Source organism: Salvelinus alpinus, chromosome 20, assembly GCF_045679555.1.
Source record: "Salvelinus alpinus chromosome 20, SLU_Salpinus.1, whole genome shotgun sequence".
NCBI classification, from domain to species: Eukaryota; Metazoa; Chordata; class Actinopteri; order Salmoniformes; family Salmonidae; genus Salvelinus; species Salvelinus alpinus.
In genome coordinates this window covers 30,932,644-30,952,245 of record NC_092105.1, presented here as the reverse complement: position 1 = coordinate 30,952,245, position 19,602 = coordinate 30,932,644, and the positions used below count along the sequence as shown (strand labels likewise).

Below are 19,602 nucleotides of genomic sequence, written 5' to 3'. Positions count from 1 at the left end.
CAGTTTTTGTCTAGAGTGTCTCCCCCTTTGAAGAGGGGGATGACCACGGCAGCTTTCCAATCTTTGGGGATCTCAGACGATACGAAAGATCGGTTGAACAGGGTAGTAATAGGGGTTGCAACAATTGCAGACCGCCTGCCTTCCCAACATTGGGACAACAACTCCCATTTTTAGGTGGAGACAAGACCATCTCGTCATTATATACAGTATCCCTGCTATAAAGCTCAACTCCACATTTAATTCTAAATGCCTACTGCTTGCAAAATACATTTTTTCAACTATATATATGTTTCTTTGCAGGACACTGGATCGCAGGATTGTCCTGACTTCAAATCAAAATCAAATCAAATTTTATTTGTCACATGCACCGAATACAACAGGTGTAGACCTTACCGTGAAATGCTTACTTAAGCCCTAACCAACAATGCAGTTTTAAGAAAAATAAGAGTTAAGAATTTATTTACTAAATAAACTAAAAAAATATAATAATAAAACAATTACAATAAAATAACAATAACGAGGCTATATACAGCCGGTACCAGTACGGAGTCAATGTGCGGGGGTACAGGTTAGTCAAGGTAATTGAGGTAATATGTACATTTAGGTACAGTAGGGGTAAAATTACTATGCATAGATAATAAACAGCGAACAGCAGCAGCATAAAAAAGGGGGTGTCGATGCAAATAGTCTGGGTTGCCTTTTGATTAGCTTTTCAGCAATCTTATGGCTTGGGGTTAGAAGCTGTTAACCTTTCACGAGCCTCTACCCCGGGTCCGGGATCACCCCCCACCCCCCCCCACACACTGATTAGCATAGCTAGCATAGCTTCACAAGTAGATAGTAGCATCTAAATATCATTAAATCACAAGTCCAAGACACCAGATGAAAGATACAGATCTTGTGAATAAAGCCACCATTTCAGATTTTTAAAATGTTTTACAGGGAAGACACAATATGTAAATCTATTAGCTAAACACGTTAGCAAAATACACAATTTCTTTGTCCACCATTTTTTCTCTCCACCAGTAGCTATCACCAATTCGGCTAAACTAAGATATTGATAGCCAATAACCAATAAAAAACCTCATCAGATGACAGTCTGATAACATATTTATGGTATAGGATAGGTTTTGTTAGAAAAAAGTGCATATTTCAGGTAGAAATCACAGTTTACAATTGCACCGACCATCACAACTCGACTAGAATTACTATAGAGAGCAACGTGTATGACCAATTTACTCATCATAAAACATTTCATAAGAATAGACAAAGCATAGCAATGGAAAGCCCCAGATCTTGTGATTTCAGACAATATTTCAGATTTTCTAAGCGTTTTACAGCGAAAACACAATAAATCGATAAGTTAGCATACCACATGTGCAAACGTTACCAGAGCATCGATTCAAGCCAAAGAGAGCTATAACGTAATCATCGCCAAAATATATTAATTTTTTCACTAACCTTCTCAGAATTCTTCCGATGACACTCCTGTAACATCATTTTACAACATACATATAGAGTTTGTTCGAAAATGTGCATATTTAGCCATACAAAACCGTGGTTATACAATGAAAATACTGGCAAATCAAGCCTCAAAATGTCGGACGTCATCTTTCAGAGTGATCTAGTTTAATCGAAAGCTAATCATATACTTGACTAAAAAATACAGGGTTGACAGGAATCGAAAGACAAATTAGTTCTTAATGCAACCGCTGATTTACATTTCTAAAATTATCCTTACTGTGCAATACAGGGTTCGCCAAGTGAAGCGATAACAAACAAAATGGCGGATTATGCGTTTAAAATATTTCGACAGAACAACGATTTATCATATTAAATATTTCTTACTATGAGGTGATTTTCCATCAGATTCTTGGGCAATGTATCCTTTCTTGGGTCTAATCTTCTTTTGGTCGATAGATGTCCTCTGTCCTTCGAAATGTCCACTAACATCGACCGAGACCCCGAAACGTGACCAAAGCTTCAAAGTGCACGACAAAGAAATTCCTCAAAATCGCACTAAACGGATATAAATTGCTATAAAACGGTTCAAATTAACTACATTATGATGTTTTTAACAACTATAACGACTAAAAACATGACCGGAGAAATATCACTGGCTAAACAACCATTTGGAAAGAGGCAAGTCCGATGTTCATCTTGCGTAAAACGCGCGAAGGGAAAGGACGGTACTTCCACGTCTTCTTGTTTTATAGTGGCTCTGATTGTGCAATCGACTCCATTCAAAGCGTGATGACATACTGACACCCAGAGGAAGACGTAGGCAGTGTCGGTTTCTCCATAGGATTTACAGGCACCTTAAAACCGACCCCAGATCAGGGGTCAAAATTTCTGAAATCTGACTCCCTGTCAGGAAAAGTGCTGTAGAAGTAGTTCTGTACCACTCAGAGACAAAATTCCAACGGCTATAGAAACTAGAAAGTGTTTTCTATCCAATAATAACAATAATATGCATATTGTACGATCAAGAATTGAGCACGAGGCAGTTTAATTTGGAGACCAAAAAATGCTAATGCGGAACAGCACCCCCTATAGTTGCAAGAAGTTAACCTCTCTTGGGCACGTGAGACGGTAGCGTCCCACCTCTTCAAAAGCAAGTGAAACTGCTCGGCGCCAAATTCAAATACAGAAATACTCATTATAAAAATTCAGAAAACAAAACATATTTTACATAGGTTTAAAGATGAACTGCTTGTGAATCCAACCACAGTGTCAGATTTTTTAAAATGCTTTCTGGCGAAAGCATACCTTACGATTATTTGAGCCCACTAGACAAATCATTACAAACAGTAGCCAGCCAGGTAGAACAGTTACACAATTTAGAAATAGAGATAAAATTAATCCCTTACCTTTGATGATCTTCATATGGTTGCACTCAGCAGACATTCATTTACTCAATAAATGTTCCTTTTGTTCGATACAGTCTCTTTATACCCAAAAACCTCAGTTTTGTTCGTGCGTTTTCTTCAGTAATCCACAGGCTCAAACGCAGTCAAAACAGGAAGACAAAAAAATCCAAATTGTATCCGTAAAGTTCATAGAAACATGTCAAACGATGTTTATATTCAAACCTCAGGTTGTTTTTAGCCTCAATAATCGATAATATTTCAACCGGACAATAACATCGTCAATTTAAAAGGTAAACAAGAAACGCACTCTCTCGGTCTGGCGCAAGAAAAAGCTCTGTGACACGGCAGGGTCCACTCATTCAGACTGCTCTTACTTCTTCATTTTTCAGAATACAAGCCTGAAACAATTTCTGAAGACTGTTGACATCTAGTGAAAGGCATAGAAACTGTAATTTGAATCCTAAGTCAATGGATACTGTATTGGCATTGAATAGAAAACTACAAAACCCCCCCCAAAAAACTCACTGAATGGATTTTTCTCAGGTTTTCGCCTGCCAAATCAGTTCAGTCATACTCACAGACACTATTTTAACAGTTTTGGAAACTTTAGAGTGTTTTCTATCCAAATCTACCAGTTATATGCATACCATATATTCTGGGCCCGAAATGCAGGCAGTTTAATTTGGGCATGCATTTCATCCAAAATTCAGAATGCTGCCCCCTACCCTAGAGAAGTTAAGATGCCTTTTGGACCTAGACTTGGCGCTCCGGTACCTCTTGCTGTGTGGTAGCAGAGAGAACAGTCTATGATAAGAGTCTTTGGCAATTATTAGGGCCTTCCACTGACAGCCTGGTATAGAGGTCCTGGATGGCAGAAAGCTTGGCCCCAGTGATGTACTGGGCTGTACGCACTAGCCTCTGTATCGCCTTGCGGTCAGAGGCCGAGCAGTTGCCATACCAGGCGGTGATGCAACCAGTCAATTTGCTCTCGATGGTGCAGCTGTATAACTTAATGAGGATCTGAGGACCCATGCCAAATCTTTTCAGTCTTCTGAGGGGGAATAGGCATTGTCATGCTCTCTTCACAACAGTCTTGGTGTATTTTAACCATGATAGTTTGTTGGTGATGTGGACACCAAGGAACTTGATGCACTCAACCTGCTCCACTATATTCCTGTCAATGAGAAAGGGGGTGTGCTCGGTCCTTCTTTTCCTGAACTTTCAATAATACCTGAATTGGTTCACCTTGCTTTTCTGGTTGGCTGGATGCAAGTTTCACCATCCAATTATCTACAGGAATACAAGTTTCATCATTCATCAAGTTTCATCACAACCGTGGTGATACGTTGGCACATGAAAATTATTAGAATTATTGCATTCTATCCATGCTGGCTTTGTCGAGCTACCTGAGACATGAAACAGATAGGTAGAACGGCATACAGGCTGTCGCTAATTTTATTAATGCGCATTTTGCCTAAATAGGTAATGGAAACACTGTAACCACTTCATTTTTCATTTAGGTGTGATGTCATTACGTCCAACTGTTTTTATCGACACAAGATCGTTAAATGGAACACCGCAGCAGGCAATTGTCGCATTTATTTTCTATGCAAACTTTCTAAATGTCGTCAAAAAATCACTGAACAATTTAATGGAAACATAGCTTGGGATTAGGGATGCACCGATATGACATTTTTGGCCTATACCTGATATTTTCCTTGCCAAAAAACCTGATACCTATTAACTGATATTTAAAATTGTAGCGTCCTTTTAAGCATTCTATGTCAGTTAACTTCTCTGCGCTACGGATCCCTTTTACGGGATCCCTTTCCTAAACAACCGCTAGAATTGCAAAAATATTACTAAAAATATTTATAATCGTGCAATCACAAGTGAAATATACCAAAACACAGCTTAGCTTGTTGTTAATCCACCTATCGTGTCAGATTTTGAAAATATATTTTACAGCGAAAGAAATCCAAGCTTTTGTGAGTGTAGCTTTCAATGCTACAACAGCTAGCCCCAAATTAGCATGGTCACGAAAGTCAGAAAAGCAATAAAATGAATCGCTTACCTTAGATAATCTTTGAATGTTTGCACTCACGAGACTCCCAGTTACACAATAAATGTTATTTTTGTTCGATAAATATTACTTTTATAACAAAAAAACGCCATTTGGGTTGCGCGTTATGCTGAGAAAACTACAGCCTCGTTCCGGTCCTGAAAGGAAGATGAACATTTCCAAACGTATCAGATTAAAGAATATTACTAAAAATATTTATAATCATGCAATCACAAGTGAAATATAACAAAACACAGCTTAGCTTGTTGTTAATCCACCTATCGTGTCAGATTTTGAAAATATACTTTACAGCGAAAGAAATCCAAGCTTTTGTGAGTGTAGCTTTCAACGCTACAACAGTTAGCCTTATATTAGCTTGGTTAGCTTGGTCACAAAAGTCAGAAAAGCAATGAAATTAATCGCTTACCTTTGATAATCTTCGGATGTTTCCACTCACGAGACTCCCAGTTACACAACAAATGTTATTTTTGTTCGATAAATATTACTTCACAAATATAATATCACAAAAAATGCCATTTGGGTTGCGCATTATGTTCAGAAAATCAAAGCCGTGTTCCGTTCGACAAATTCCAAAAAGTACAGCTCTGTCTGCCCGTGGCCTCTTCTGTCGTGGGTCCTCTTCCTCGGTCACTGTGTCTGATTCCATCTTGTCCAGCTGTGTCTGTAACATTTCACATAAACCCTGTTTCTTGTCTGCATCGAAGTAGCGGTCCTTGTACCTAGCATCGAGCATGGTGGCGACACAGTAAAGAGGCTCAGGGAGAATGCCACCAAATCGTTTGATCACAGCCTCTAGTAGAGTACTTTTGCAAGTTTTAACCCCACGATCTGTGTTGGCAGTTTTGTTGAGCAAGCGTTTCAATGCCATGACAGAGGGTATCACGTCTGCTGCAGAGTCTGTTGATGAGCTTATTTCTTGAGTCAGTTGTTCGAATGGAGCTAGGATTGTGTTCATGTTTCAAACATCTCAAATGCCATTGAAATGGCAGCAGCGGTATGAGAACCAGCACATTCTTGAGCATGCAATACGGCTTTCCTCAGTTGGAAATCCTCGTCTACCCACTGTGCTGTCAGACTCAGCATGCTCATGGGGCTGACATCGCTGGTCCAAATGTCAGTCGTGAAGCTAATAGCAGTGACGCTATTACTGTAGCAAGTAGCTCATGGATGTGCGTTTCAGCAATACTGTGTAACTCTGGTAGGGCAACATCTGAAAAATAACGCCTACTTGGTAGTATGTACCGGGGCTCGAGGTGCTCGACCAGTCGGCGAAAGCCAACATCATCCATGACAGAGAACGGTTGACTGTCAAGGGCAATGAATTCCATTATCTTGGCGTTAATGGATTTTGCCTTTGAGTTGTCTCGCTGAAATACTCTTTCAAATGACTGCTCGACTTGAACTTGTTTAGTTGTTGGAAGTGTGCGCTTAGTTTTTTTCTGCTTTTGTTCTAGGTAGTCGCTGAACATCTGGGGGCGATGCATTTTCAAACTAGTAATTAGGTTTGTGGTATTGAAAGATTTCACATTCTCCCCTCCTCGGGAAATAATAGCAGCACAAACGTTGCGTATGGCCTTTTTGTTATCTTCCTTTGAAACTTCCAGATAGATCCACACAGTAGACTTTGTGGGCTAGGTTAGGAATGCTGTGTTGCACGTGTAGCGCTGTATTTTTCGTGGCGTCATTACGTCATCTACCTATGTTATATAGGTATGCACGTCAGCTTTGACAGCGGTTTTGCACATTGGCATTAAACTAGACATCGGGCTGATGTCGATGTTGGAATTTGTAGCTAATATCGTCCGACTCTGATATGCTTACTGATATATCGTGCATCCCTACTTGTGGTAACAGTAACAGTAAGCCTACATTTTAATGCAATTCCATCCTTTATCTTTTCTGTGTTTCAGGGAGCATAGCCATCATCGTGCCTCTGGTCCTGCTGGTGATCTTGATCACAACAGTGGTGGCGGGTGTTTTCATCTGCAAACGAAGGCAGAGGTACAATAGGTTAAGCCTAATAAGTAACCATGCTGGCTGTTATGTCCTGTGATATGTGTTATATGTCTTGTAATTTTGTGTTTTATGTGTATACCAGGAATGCCTGTATTGTTGCCAGACAGATTTCCATATAGGACAATTAAGTATTCAATTCAATTTAAATTGTGGTGTGGTTGGTGATCTCAGGTACAACATACCATATATTATCTCCTGATAATGAGTTCTGGTTGTCCTCCTTCTCCCAGGGGGAAGCGGGTGACTAGGCAGCCCATGACGAATGGAGGGATAAACGTGGAGATAGGAAACCCTTCCTACAACATGTATGAGGTCGACCACGACAACCATGCAGATGCTGGCAGCCTTCTGCGACCAAACTTTACACTGGACCCTCATAAGGTTTGTATTGTCAGACTATGTACAAAATCAGCCATTCATTTTGTGCGTAATAACATGTCGTGTGAATGCAAAAACTCTCAGATTAGTAGAATATTGTAAATGTGTATTGCTGAGGAAAACTGTTATTCATGTTTCAATATTTCATTGGGATAATATAATTTACAGAGACATAACGTTGTAGTCTCATCTGTTAATACATCAGTATGCTACCATCATCCATCCATTTTTGGTATCCTAGTCATGTAATTAGTAGTGTGATAGCAAAATGAGGCTTAAGAATCTCCTCTTGTGGCATACTAGACTGTCTATCCATGGTTTGTTTTAAAATAGATGTGTAGTTATATTGGCAGATGGAGCATAAACCTCAGGTATGTGGAGAGAAACATTATTAAGGTGCTCTGTACCAAGGGAACATTTTATCTGCTGTTGATTCATTTTCTTCTTAGGTCTCAGCACTGCACTAACACTACGAATATCAAATAAATCATAACAGCTTTACTGATCTATCTTGTTAGCTAACTTGCCTGCTACCACTTCAAGCTTAATGCGTTTAGTTCTCGCCATGCCAACTTTGACATCTGCTATTGTCAGTCCCACCTGGATCCCTTTTCATTAGAAAGGTAGAGGCAGACTGAATCACATCTAGCTCGCTCCTCTATCAGTGGATGCTGTAGGTGAAAGTTGCAATGGTTTTTTGTTGAGTTTGCAAGTTCCAAAACCAAAACTGGATTGACAATCGATGATCTCATTTTCTAGTCATCACATCATTTTTAGTTCCTCACTAATGTTGATATATCATGGATTTTCAGTTGGATTTTATTCATATACACAGCGTTTGTTGGTTGACAACAGCTTGGCCTTGTGGCATGGTGAACACGGCAGAACTTGTGTGTTGCAGGGCTGGTGTGTGAAGTCCAGTGACCCTCGCACCCTGGGCATACATACTGTGCCCAAGGAGGTGATACCTGGACAGGTGAATTCTCCCATCCTTCCCCTTAGTTTACACCAGCGATTCTCAACTGGTGTGTCAGGAATATGAGCAAATTGAAATGATTGACAATGAAAAAGGTTCGGGACTGTTGTTCCCTTGTCATATAATTGGTACATTTACTATCAATATCGCATTAAAAATTGTTCTCCAGATTGCATTATGGCAACAACAACAAAAATATTGGATCGCTACTGAGACAACCTGGTTCCATTTGGGTCTCAAGGCAAAACCAGTTGAGATCCATCACCATCTCATACAGAGGGAGCCATAATGTCTTGCCATTCACTATAAAAGGAACAGATGTGCCTCCCGAGTGGCGCAGTGGTCTAAGACACTGCGTTGCAGTGCTAGCTGTGCCACTAGAGATCCTGGTTCGAGTCCAGGCTCTGTCGCAGCCAGCCGTGACCGGGAGACCCATGGGGTGGCGCGCAATTGACCCAGTGTCGTCCTGGTTAGGGGAGGGTTTGCCCGGCAGGGATGTTCTTGTCCCATCGCGCTCTAGCTTACTTCTGTGGTGGGCCGGGAGCAATGCACGCTGACACGATCACTAGGTGTACGTTGTTTCCTCTGACACATTGGTGCGGCTGGCTTCCGGGTTAAGCGGGCATTGTGTCAAGAAGCAGTGCAGCTTGGCTGGGTTGTGTTTCAGAGGATGCACGGCTCTTGACCTTCGCCTCTCCTGGGTCTGTAAGGGAGTTGCAGCGATGGGACAATACTGTGACTACCAATTGGATACCACGAAATTGGGGACAAAAAGGAAAAGATGTTTGTAAATCTCCTTTTTGTAGGAAGCCAGTTGTAGTGCATTTTAGTGATAGACGATTCAATTCATCTTGAAGTATTTACTAGTACTATTTACTAGCACTAGTAAAAGAGACTTCGGAATATATGCTACCGCCAATTTGGGAACTAACATCCCATTGGAAAAGCTCAGTATTGCTAATTTGATATGTAAACTCAGCAAAAAAGAAACGTCCTCTCACTGTCAACTGCGTTTATTTTCAGCAAACTTAACATGTGTAAATATTTGTATGAATATAACAAGATTTAACAACTGAGACCTGAACAAGTTCCACAGACATGTGACTAACAGAAATGAAATAATGTGTCCCTGGACAAAGGGGGGGGTCAAAATCAAAAGTAACAGTCAGTATCTGGTGTGGCCACCAGCTGCATTAAGTACTGCAATGCATCTCCTCCTCATGGACTGCACCAGATTTGCCAGTTATTGCTGTGAGATGTTACCCCACTCTTCCACCAAGGCACCTGCAAGTTCCTGGACATTTCTGGGGGAAATGGCTCTAGCCCTCACCCTCCGATCCAACAGGTCCCAGACATGCTCAATGGGATTGAGATCCGGGCTCTTCGCTGGCCGTGGCAGAACACTGACATTCCCGTCTTGCAGGAAATCATGCACAGAACGAGCAGTAAGGCCGGTGGCATTGTCATGCTGGAGGGTCATGTCAGGATGAGCCTGCAGGAAGGGTACCACATGAGGGAGGAGGAGGTCTTCCCTGTAACGCATTGCGTTGAGATTGCCTGCAATGACAACAAGCTCAGTCCGATGATGTTGTGACACACCGCCCCAGACCATGACAGCGACGGTGGGTTTGTGCCCATAGGTGACGTTGTTGCGGGTGATGTCTGGTGAGGACCTTCCTTACAACAGGCCTACAAGCCCTCAGTCCAGCCTCTCTCAGCCTATTGCGGACAGTCTGAGCACTGATGGAGGGATTGTGCATTCCTGTTGTAACTCGGGCAGTTGTTGTTGCCATCCTGTACCTGTCCCGCAGGTGTGATGTTCGGATGTACCGATCCTGTGCAGGTGTTGTTACACGTGGTCTGCCACTGAGGACGGTCAGCTGTCCGTCCTGTCTCCCTGTAGCGCTGTCTTAGGCGTCTCACAGTACGGACATTGCAATTTATTGCCCTGGCCACATCGGCAGTCCTCATGCCTCCTTGCAGCATGCCTAAGGCACGTTCACGCAGATGAGCAGGGACCCTGGGCATCTTTCATTTGGTGTTTTTCAGTCAGTTGAAAGGCCTCTTTAGTGTCCTAAGTTTTCATAACTGTGACCTCAATTGCCTACCGTCTGTAAGCTGTTAGTGTCTTAACGACCGTTCCACAGGTGCATGTTCATTAATTGTTTATGGTTCATTGAACAAGCATGGGAAACAGTGTTTGAACCCTTTACAATGAAGATCTGTGAAGTTATTTGGATTTTTACGTATTATCTTTGAAAGACAGGGTCCTGAAAAAGGGACATTTCTGTTTTGCTGAGATTATATTAGACGTAAACAATGCATGTTTAATACCGTATCTTTCACTAATGTGCATGACCTATCTTCTTTCTTTCCTGCTACCTTGCAATAACTTTTAGCTGATACGTTTATCTTTACCCTTCTTGATTAACTATAACATAAAAAAGTTGTCTGTTGCCTCTGTTTCAAGAGAAAACAAAGCAGGGCATCTTCATTCGGGTCTAAGGGCATCTTCATTCGGGGCACCAAATTACATAGGGTATTTTCTTATGCATTGTTGACAGCTGTGCTGATGTGTCTGTCATATATATAACAGCATTTTTACTTCCTTAATGCAGCCCATGAACTACTCCAACCCAGTGTATGCAAAGATCTACCTTGACGGACAGAACTGTCGGAAACCGGTCATCAATATAGACGAGAGGAGAGAGCTACTCCCAAAGAAACTAGAGGGGACAATTCGCGAAACCGCCGCATAGCCTGACTTTACACTTTCTACTCCTTTTATAAGACAGTGTACAAATGTATAAAAACAAGAGGAAAATAAGAATTTTCTATTTCCTATCAGGCTCCGGTCCTCACGGTTAGGTTTGTTGGTTTTTAGCATCAGCATTACCTCCTCATTTGTGTGCTGAACACTTTTATTTCAATTTGTTTAGTTTACGTTGTTTGCTTTATGTTTCTCGAACAATTGTTATACAGCACTATATAGTATATACTGTAAGACACTGAAGTAAAGCTGCTGATTTACAAAATACCTTATTAACACCGGAACTCTTCTGTTGTAAAGAAACGTTAAGATCGATACAATACTTATTTCTGTACCTGTACATGTCTCTCTCTTGTTAAAGTGGAACCAACAAATTGTTATTCTGGTGCAGTATACAGTACTAACGCAGGTCTCGATTTTTCTTTTCTGAACAAATATCTCATCTTTTAAAAACAATAATAGTTTGAGGTTGGTCAAGTTATGATTGCTATGGTTTCCACTGTCATTACTTTTCTCAGAACAAAAACTGTTATTCTTCACAATAACATGTTATCATTTCATGGCTTCATACCTGAGTAGTGAAGCTTGTTTTCTGTCTTTGTCTTTGTATCATTTGATTCAGCCATGATGGATACACAGGTTAGTTTTAAGATAGTCCTTTTCCGTTGACCATCTAATTCAGTATTCTACAGTGTTATAGCATCATGTTCATGTAATAATTTCAAACATGTATTTGCTCTGCTTCAAATGGAAGATATTTTACTGAGGTGTCTGAAATGTATACTCCATCTAAGAAGTTCTGTTTGGATCACAGAGATGATTGAAGCTCAACATGAATGTTCTGACAATAGTCACAGATATAGACGTCCATATTTTTTTAGGTCTCTTGTTCCAACAAAGTATCTGTATCTACGTTACGGCATAAGGATTTAAACACGGAAAAGGATTTAACACAACTTTACGGCTACAATGTGACTTTAGAGAATTATAAAAAAATACTTTCTGTTACTTTCAGAAAAGGAAAGACGATAGATATAACACATTTTATAATTTTGTATTTTATTTGTATGTTTGGCTGCTTGTATTTTGAAGAAATGTATTAAATGTAAGTACTTTTATATAAATGTAAATCAATATAAAATAAAGGGGGCTTATTTCCATTTCAAAATACATATATTTTGGTTTTTTAGATCTCTGCTTGATAATGGCGCTAACATCAGACTTCAACATGATGCTACATCGCAAGTTAATTCACATAAAATGTTACCCAATGCTAGTGGTAATATGAGCATGTGGCATTTTTTCCAGCAAGACACCTGTTGGAACAATACCTCACATGAAGGGATTTAAAGCTATAATCCGCAGTTGAAACAATAACAAAGCAGCCACCCCGCCTCTGTTTTGGAGAAATATAACTACTCTCAAGTTCACAGACAGAGTTATGGATGCAAGGACTAACCATTGATGATATAGAAATTGTGGTGTTTGAGGCTATATAGTGTTTGATTACATTTACGTTGTTTACAAACATTGGCTTTAAAAAAGCGTATATTTTGGGTTCTGATGGGGTAAGACAGTTGAACTAAGCTCATGAAGCATTTATAAGTTCTATTTTTCAATAATCAATGGGTATATATCATTCATTTATAAGTCCCAAAATGGATTAGTGACTAAGGATTCTAGCTTTAAGTGATATAGCTGTCATATTACCAGGGTTTGCATGGTCCCTGACCTAACACGTCAGTCAACAGCTGACACATCTTATCTGTTGTATGGAACAGGCTAAGAGGACAGGATTACAGATTACTGTGTTACCAGTGTGCGTATCGGTGTGTGTGCTTGTTTGAAGTGTGTGTATGAAGGCCAAGTGCATTAATTACCTCCGACGATGAACACGCCAACAACGCTCACCACACAGCACACCAAATGGTAATTCAGTCGCTGAGAGTTTTAGAACACAATGGCCGATCATCTGCACCCCTCAGTGTTTCACCTGTTCTGTCACCATGGCAACCGTATAACGGAGAGGGAGGACAGACTGACTGATTGCACTTTGTCCAGAGTGCTGCTCCCTGCTCCATCCCCTGGTATTTTCCTCCCCTGCTATCAACATAAATCTGAGCAGCTGAAGTGCTGCTATTTGGGAGGCGAAAGTGCTGCTATTTGATGTGGCGTAGCTCTGATATGATCTCAAATTCGTACCAGGTTTTGAGTCTCACTGAGTATGTTTACGTGCACACTGATAATTATATATTGAACTGATTGTGGCAGTACGCCTAGTATGTCAATAATCATGTAAACACTTTACTCTGCTAATCTTAATCGGTGTGAGATAAAAATCTATTTAAACACCTGCTTTTCGAGCAATCTTTGAAATTATTAGGACACGTAAACAGCTTAATCAGCATTCCAGCTGTGTATTTGATCTGGCATGTGCCAGCACCAGTGGCACAAGCCTCCACTTATGCGCATTTGAAGTGAGTTCGGAAAAACAGAAAATATGCATTTTAGAAATAGTTTTCATATAATATATTTTTTTATTTAACCTTTAACTAGGTAAGTCAGTTAAGAGCAAATTCTTATTTACAATGACGGCCTAGGAACAGTGGGTTAACTGCCTTGTTCAGGGGCATATTCGATCTACTTTAGCAACCTTTCGGTTACTGGCACAACGCTCTTACCACTAGGCTACCTGCCGCCACATATACAGACTTTACATGTCCAAACTCAGAATCACATAGGCTTCGCAAAAATAACGTGGTCACTGTGGTGGAACATTTTTATTTTGATTGACGATATTCTGCATTTACTTCAGTCCCAGGTAGCCTAGCAGTTAGAACGTCTGGTCAGTAACTGAAAGGTTGCTGGTTTGAATACCTTCCCTGTTAAGGTGAAATGTCTGTCAATGTGTTCTTGAGCAAGGCATTTAACCCTAATTTGCTCTGGGGGTGCAGTACTACCATGGCTGACCTGGTAAAACAACACATTTCACTGCATCTATCCAGTGTATGTGACAATAATAAGGTAACCTGACTTCAGATGTGTCCATGTAAACAGGATTATTAGGGAATTTGTTGTTCTTGCAAAGCATGTAAACGTTTTAAACTATTATATTAATCTGACTATCCACAATAATTGTTTTACTGTGTGCATGTAACAGTACTCACTGCTGTGATTAGGAGGCAGACGTTTTATAGGTACTTTAATTTATATTGAATTAGCCACGTCAAGGATGTAGTCTTATGAGTTAATTTATTCCAAGAGCCATGTAGTGTTACTACAGTAGAGATACCTGTCAACAGTATGTTTGTGATGTGGTTTAAATTACATGCACTGAGAGTGTGTGTTGACAACAGTTGAATGCTTTGGAGAACTGTCAGTACTTTATTAATACATTTAGTATATTTTTGCCCTTGAAGATTTGATTACCTGTTAATTGTATATTGGTGATGAGGTGTTCATGGCACACTTTGAGAAACCAACTGTTGAATGTTAACTACAAAACTGTCAAACATGGCAAAATGTTGTGTTATTAACCTTGAGGATTAAGTTGAATATTGAATGTTGGTGAAGTGGGTTGCATTACAGTTACCTACTGTGAGAGGAAAGAAAATGGTTTGTAAGTGTTTTACTACAAAAACAATACAAACTGTCAAAACATTACTATATTTCTGACATTGCAGATGTACACTGAATGTATAAAACATTAGGAACATCTTCTTAATATTGAATTGCACCCCCTTTTTCCCTCAGAACAGCCTCAATTCGTCAGGGCATGGACTCTGCAAGGTGCCGAAAGCGTTCCACAGGGAAGCTGGCCCATGTTGACTCCAATGCTTCGCACAGTTGTGTCAAGCTGGCTGGATGTCCTTTCGGTGGTGGACCATTCTGAATACACACTGGAATCTGTTGAGTGTGAAAAACCCAACAGCGCTGCAGTTCTTGACACACTCAAACCTGGCACCTACTACCACACCCCATTCAAAGGCACTCAAATTGTTTGTCTTGCCCATTCACCTTCTGAACGGCACACGTACACAATCCAAGTCTCAAGGCTTAAAAATCGTTCTTTAACCTGTTTCCTCCCCTTCGTCTACACTGATTGAAGTGGATTTTAACAAGTGACATCAGTAAAGGATCATGGGTTTCACCTGGATTCATCTGGTCAGTCTATGCCATGTAAAGAGTAGGTGTTCCTAATGTTTTGTACACTCAGAGAAAAGGAAAGGTCAATTGTATGTAGCTGACAGGATGCTCTCAAATGTGCATCTGTAAAAGTTTGTGAGGGTTTTAGGTGACAAGCCACATTTCTTCAGTCTCCTGAGGTTGAAGAAGTGCTGTTGCGCCTTCTTCACCACACTGTCTGTGTGGGTGGACCATTTCAGTTTGTCTGTGATGTGTACGCCGAGGAACTTAACTTTCCACCATCTCCACTACTGTCCCATCGATGTGGATAGGGGGGTGCTCCCTCTGCTGTTTCCTGAATTCCACGATCATCTCCTTTGTTTTGTTGACGTTGAGTGAGAGGTTGTTTTCTTGACACCACACTCCGAGTGCCCTCACCACCTCCCTGTAGGCTGTCTAGTCATTGTTGGTAATCAAGCCCGCTACTGTCGTCTGCAAACTTGGTGACTGAGTTGGAGCCGTGCATGGCCACTTGGTCATGGGTGAACAGGGAGTACAGGAGGGGGCTGAGCATGCACCCTTGTGGGGCCCCAGTGTTGAGGATCTGCGAAGTGGAGTTGTTGTGTCCTACTTTCACCACCTGGGGGGCGGCCCATCAGAAAGTCCAGAACCCAATTGCACAGGGCGGGGTTGAGAACCAGCACCTCAAGCTTAATGACGAGCTAGGAGGGTACTATGGTGTTGAATGCTGAGCTGTAGTCAATTAACAGCATTCTTACATACGTAGGTATTCCTCTTGTCCAGATGGGATAGAGTAGTGTGCAATGTGATAGCGATTGCATTGTCTGTGGACCTGTTTGGGCGGTATGCAAACTGAAGTGGGTCTAGGGTGGCAGGTAAGGTGGAGGTGATATGATCCTTAACTAGTCTCTCAAAGCACTTCATGATGACAGAAGTGAGTGCTACGGGTGAGATAGTCATTTAGTTCAGTTATCTTCGCCTTCTTAGGTACAGAAACAATGGTGGCCATCTTGAAGCATATGGGGACAGCATACTGGGATAGGGAGCGATTGAATATGTCCGTAAACCCACCAGCCAGCTGGTCTGCTCATGCTTTGAGGACGCGGCTAGGGATGCCTTCTGGGCCAGCAGCCTTGTGAAGGTTAACACGTTTAAATGTCTTATGTCGGCCACAGAGAAGGAGGAGGGGGGCCCGCAGTCCTTGGTAGCGGGCCACGTCGGTGGCACTGTATTATCCTCAAAGTGGACAAAGAAGGTGTTTAGTTTGTCTGGAAGCAAGACGTCGGTGTATGTGATGTGGCTGGTTTTCTTTTTGTAGTCCGTAATTGCCTGTAGACCCTGCCACATACGTCTCGTGTCTGAGCTATTGAATTTCGTCTCCACTTTGTCCCTATACCAACATTTCGCTTGTTTGATTGCCTTGCAGAGGGAATAACTACAGTGTTTATATTCGGCCATATTCCCAGACATCTTTCCATGGTTGAATGCAGGGGTTCCTGCGTTCAGTTTGCGCGAATGTCACCATCTATCCACTGTTTCTGGTTAGGGTAGGTTTTAATAGTCACAGTGGGTACAATATCTCCAATGCACTTCCTTATAAAGAAGACAACTGTTGAATGTTAAGTTACAAACTGTTGAATGTTCAGCAACAAACTGTCAAAACATGTCTGTGTTTGTGACCTTGAGGGTGAATGGTGATATCCTTATGGATTGTGTGATGGTGATGAGTGGGTCTGAGTGATCCATTGATTTATGCAGCAGGGTGTTTGATGAAACCAAACTGATTATACTACTGTGAGTCTAGCCATCTTATCTAGCTCACTCTGATGAGCAATTACCTTCACTATATCTCATTCGTGTCTAATCCTCATTGTGGAATTGGACACCCCTTGAGGAGGAAATAGAGTTGATGAGAAGTAGTGCTACTTAGAGTTATTTACTTGGACAGTGGATAGTCCCCCCCACGTCTGGCTACTCTCTATCGGATTTGTGATGAGAATAGAGGAGAGTAGTTTAACACCGCTTGGAATTTGTAGGCCTATCTCCTGTGTTACTGAAAGAAACACGGAGATGCGGTATGAACAAAGGTCTACTGTCTACAATTATACCAAACTCAGCAGGAGTATGATGTACTCGTGCAGTGGAAATACATCTGAGGAGAAATATCTCACCGTCCCACTCGGTTGGCCTATAGAGTGCATCAAAGGAAAGAGGGAAAAACAGAACAACAAACCCAGAGCTCACAGGATTGTATCCCCCTCCCCTCACCTTGGATATCGATTTGTTGTCTCTTTTCCATTTAGCAAGCATCCTCATACTCCTGCATAAACATCAGATAAACCCAGAGGAGTCATCTCCTGGACAGAATCAATAAGAGCAGGAGTCTTATTCACATTATAAACAACAGGACCTGCATACGCATATTGTAGGCAAGCACAGCCTGTCTGCATCAGTCTCACTGAAGGCTGCTCATCTCTTCATAGGGAAAGGTTTTAGGCATGGGATAGAATCAGAGGCATCTCCCTATCGGAAGCATGAACCCCATGTGTATAATAACATGATGTTGCAACTTGACAGGGGACTGTAGCAATATGTTATTCATGTTGAACTATACATTGAATGCAAATGGGTTTTCTATAAATAATGGGTGAAATTGGGATAACATTATCTAAACGGTTTGAAACAAAAATGAAAAGGATTTTTATGCACTTCCACGTGTGTGCTCAGGGGAATAAAAGTTAATATATGCAAATTGGCCTATAACTCTATCTATACAACAACATAGGCCTAGGATGCCCCAATAGGTCCACGGATGATGCAATCATCATCGCACTGCAGATTGCCCTATCCCATCTATACAAGAGGAATACCTATGTAAGAATGCTGTTAATTGACTACAGCTCAACCTTCAATAACATAGTACCCTCCAAGCTCATCATTAAGCTTGGAGCCCTGGGTCCTGGATGTCCTGATGGGCTACCCCCCAGGTGGTGAAGGTAGGAAACAACACTTCCACTACGCTGACCCTCAACACAGGGGCCCCACAAGGGTGCGTGCTCAGCCCCCTCCTGTACAACCATGACTGCGGGCCACGCATGCCTCCAACTCAATCATGAAGTTTACAGACGACACAACATTGGTAGGCCTGATTACCAACAATGACGAGACAGCCTGCATAGACGGTAGGGCCCTGGCGGAGTGACGCCAGGAAAGTTAACTCTCCCTCAACGTCAACAAAATGTTGGAGCTGATCGTGGACTTCAAGAGACCGCAGAGGGAGCATGCCTCCTCCACTGCGGGCCTGTCGATGTGGATGAATGTGAAAAGCTTCAAGTTCCTCAGCGTACACATCACTGACAATCTAAAATGGTCCACCCACACAGACAGTGCGATGAAGAAGGCTCAACAGCGCGTCTTCAACCTCAGAAGGCTGGCCCCTAAGACCCTCACACACTTCTCCGGCCAAACCCGGACGACACTGGGCCAATTGTGCGCCGCCCTACGGGACTCCCATTCACAGCTGGTTGTGATACAGACTGGATTCGAACCAGGGTGTCTGTAGTGACGCCTCAAGCACTGAGATGCAGTGCCTTAGATCGCTGCGCCACTCGGGGGGCCATCAGACTGTTAAATAGCCATCACAAGCCAGCCTCCACCCAGTACCCTGCCCTGAAGTTAGTCACTAGCCGGCTACCACCTGGTTACTCAAACCTGCACCTTAGAGGCTGCTGCCCTATATACATAGACATGGAATGCTGGTCACTTTAATAATGGAACACTGTTCACTTTAATAATGTTTACATACTGTTTTACTCATTTCATATGTATAATACTGTATTCTAGTCAAGGCCATCCTATTCAACTATTGCTGTACATATACTATTCTATCCTACCTATTCTACAGATATATTACATATTCTATTCATATACCGTCCATAATGTCTATACATCCCATCACATATATATATAGAATATATATATTTTGGTCTTAATATAAAAAGCATGCAAAGTGTCAAAGTATTCCATTACTAGTCTTGCTAACACCAGCCTCTCTATGTCACTGAATTGAGAGTCTGGAATAGCTGCTTTAATGTGTCAGCACGAAGCGACGATAATGAAGGGGATGTGCCCTCAGACTTCAAGGTGACACCCTTCCGGTTCCAGCCAGCCCTTCCAACATAAACAAAGTCACACAGTAGTAAGCTAGCACAAACCTTCGGAGTTCTGACATCCTTTACCACTAACATCATGAATAGGTCGCAGAAATCCTCACACACGTTTTCAAAATACAGACATGTTTTGACAGTTTGTTGCTGAATATTCAACAGTTTGTAACGAAACATTCAACAGTTGTCTTCCTTCT

The 19,602-nt window shown here is 41.6% G+C and overlaps 1 protein-coding gene across 1 annotated transcript in view; it reads left to right on the top strand.

The window, feature by feature from the left end:
- Positions 1 to 12,263, top strand: part of LOC139546650 (low-density lipoprotein receptor-related protein 1B-like) — a 462,326-nt gene extending 450,063 nt beyond the window's left edge. Inside the window, exons 89-92 of the mRNA XM_071355272.1 lie at positions 6,864 to 6,954; positions 7,200 to 7,350; positions 8,249 to 8,323; positions 10,942 to 12,263. Coding sequence (XP_071211373.1) covers positions 6,864 to 6,954; positions 7,200 to 7,350; positions 8,249 to 8,323; positions 10,942 to 11,082 — 458 coding nt within the window. The 3' untranslated portion in view covers positions 11,083 to 12,263. The remainder of the gene's footprint in view (positions 1 to 6,863; positions 6,955 to 7,199; positions 7,351 to 8,248; positions 8,324 to 10,941) is intronic.
- Positions 12,264 to 19,602: the final 7,339 nt, after the last annotated feature.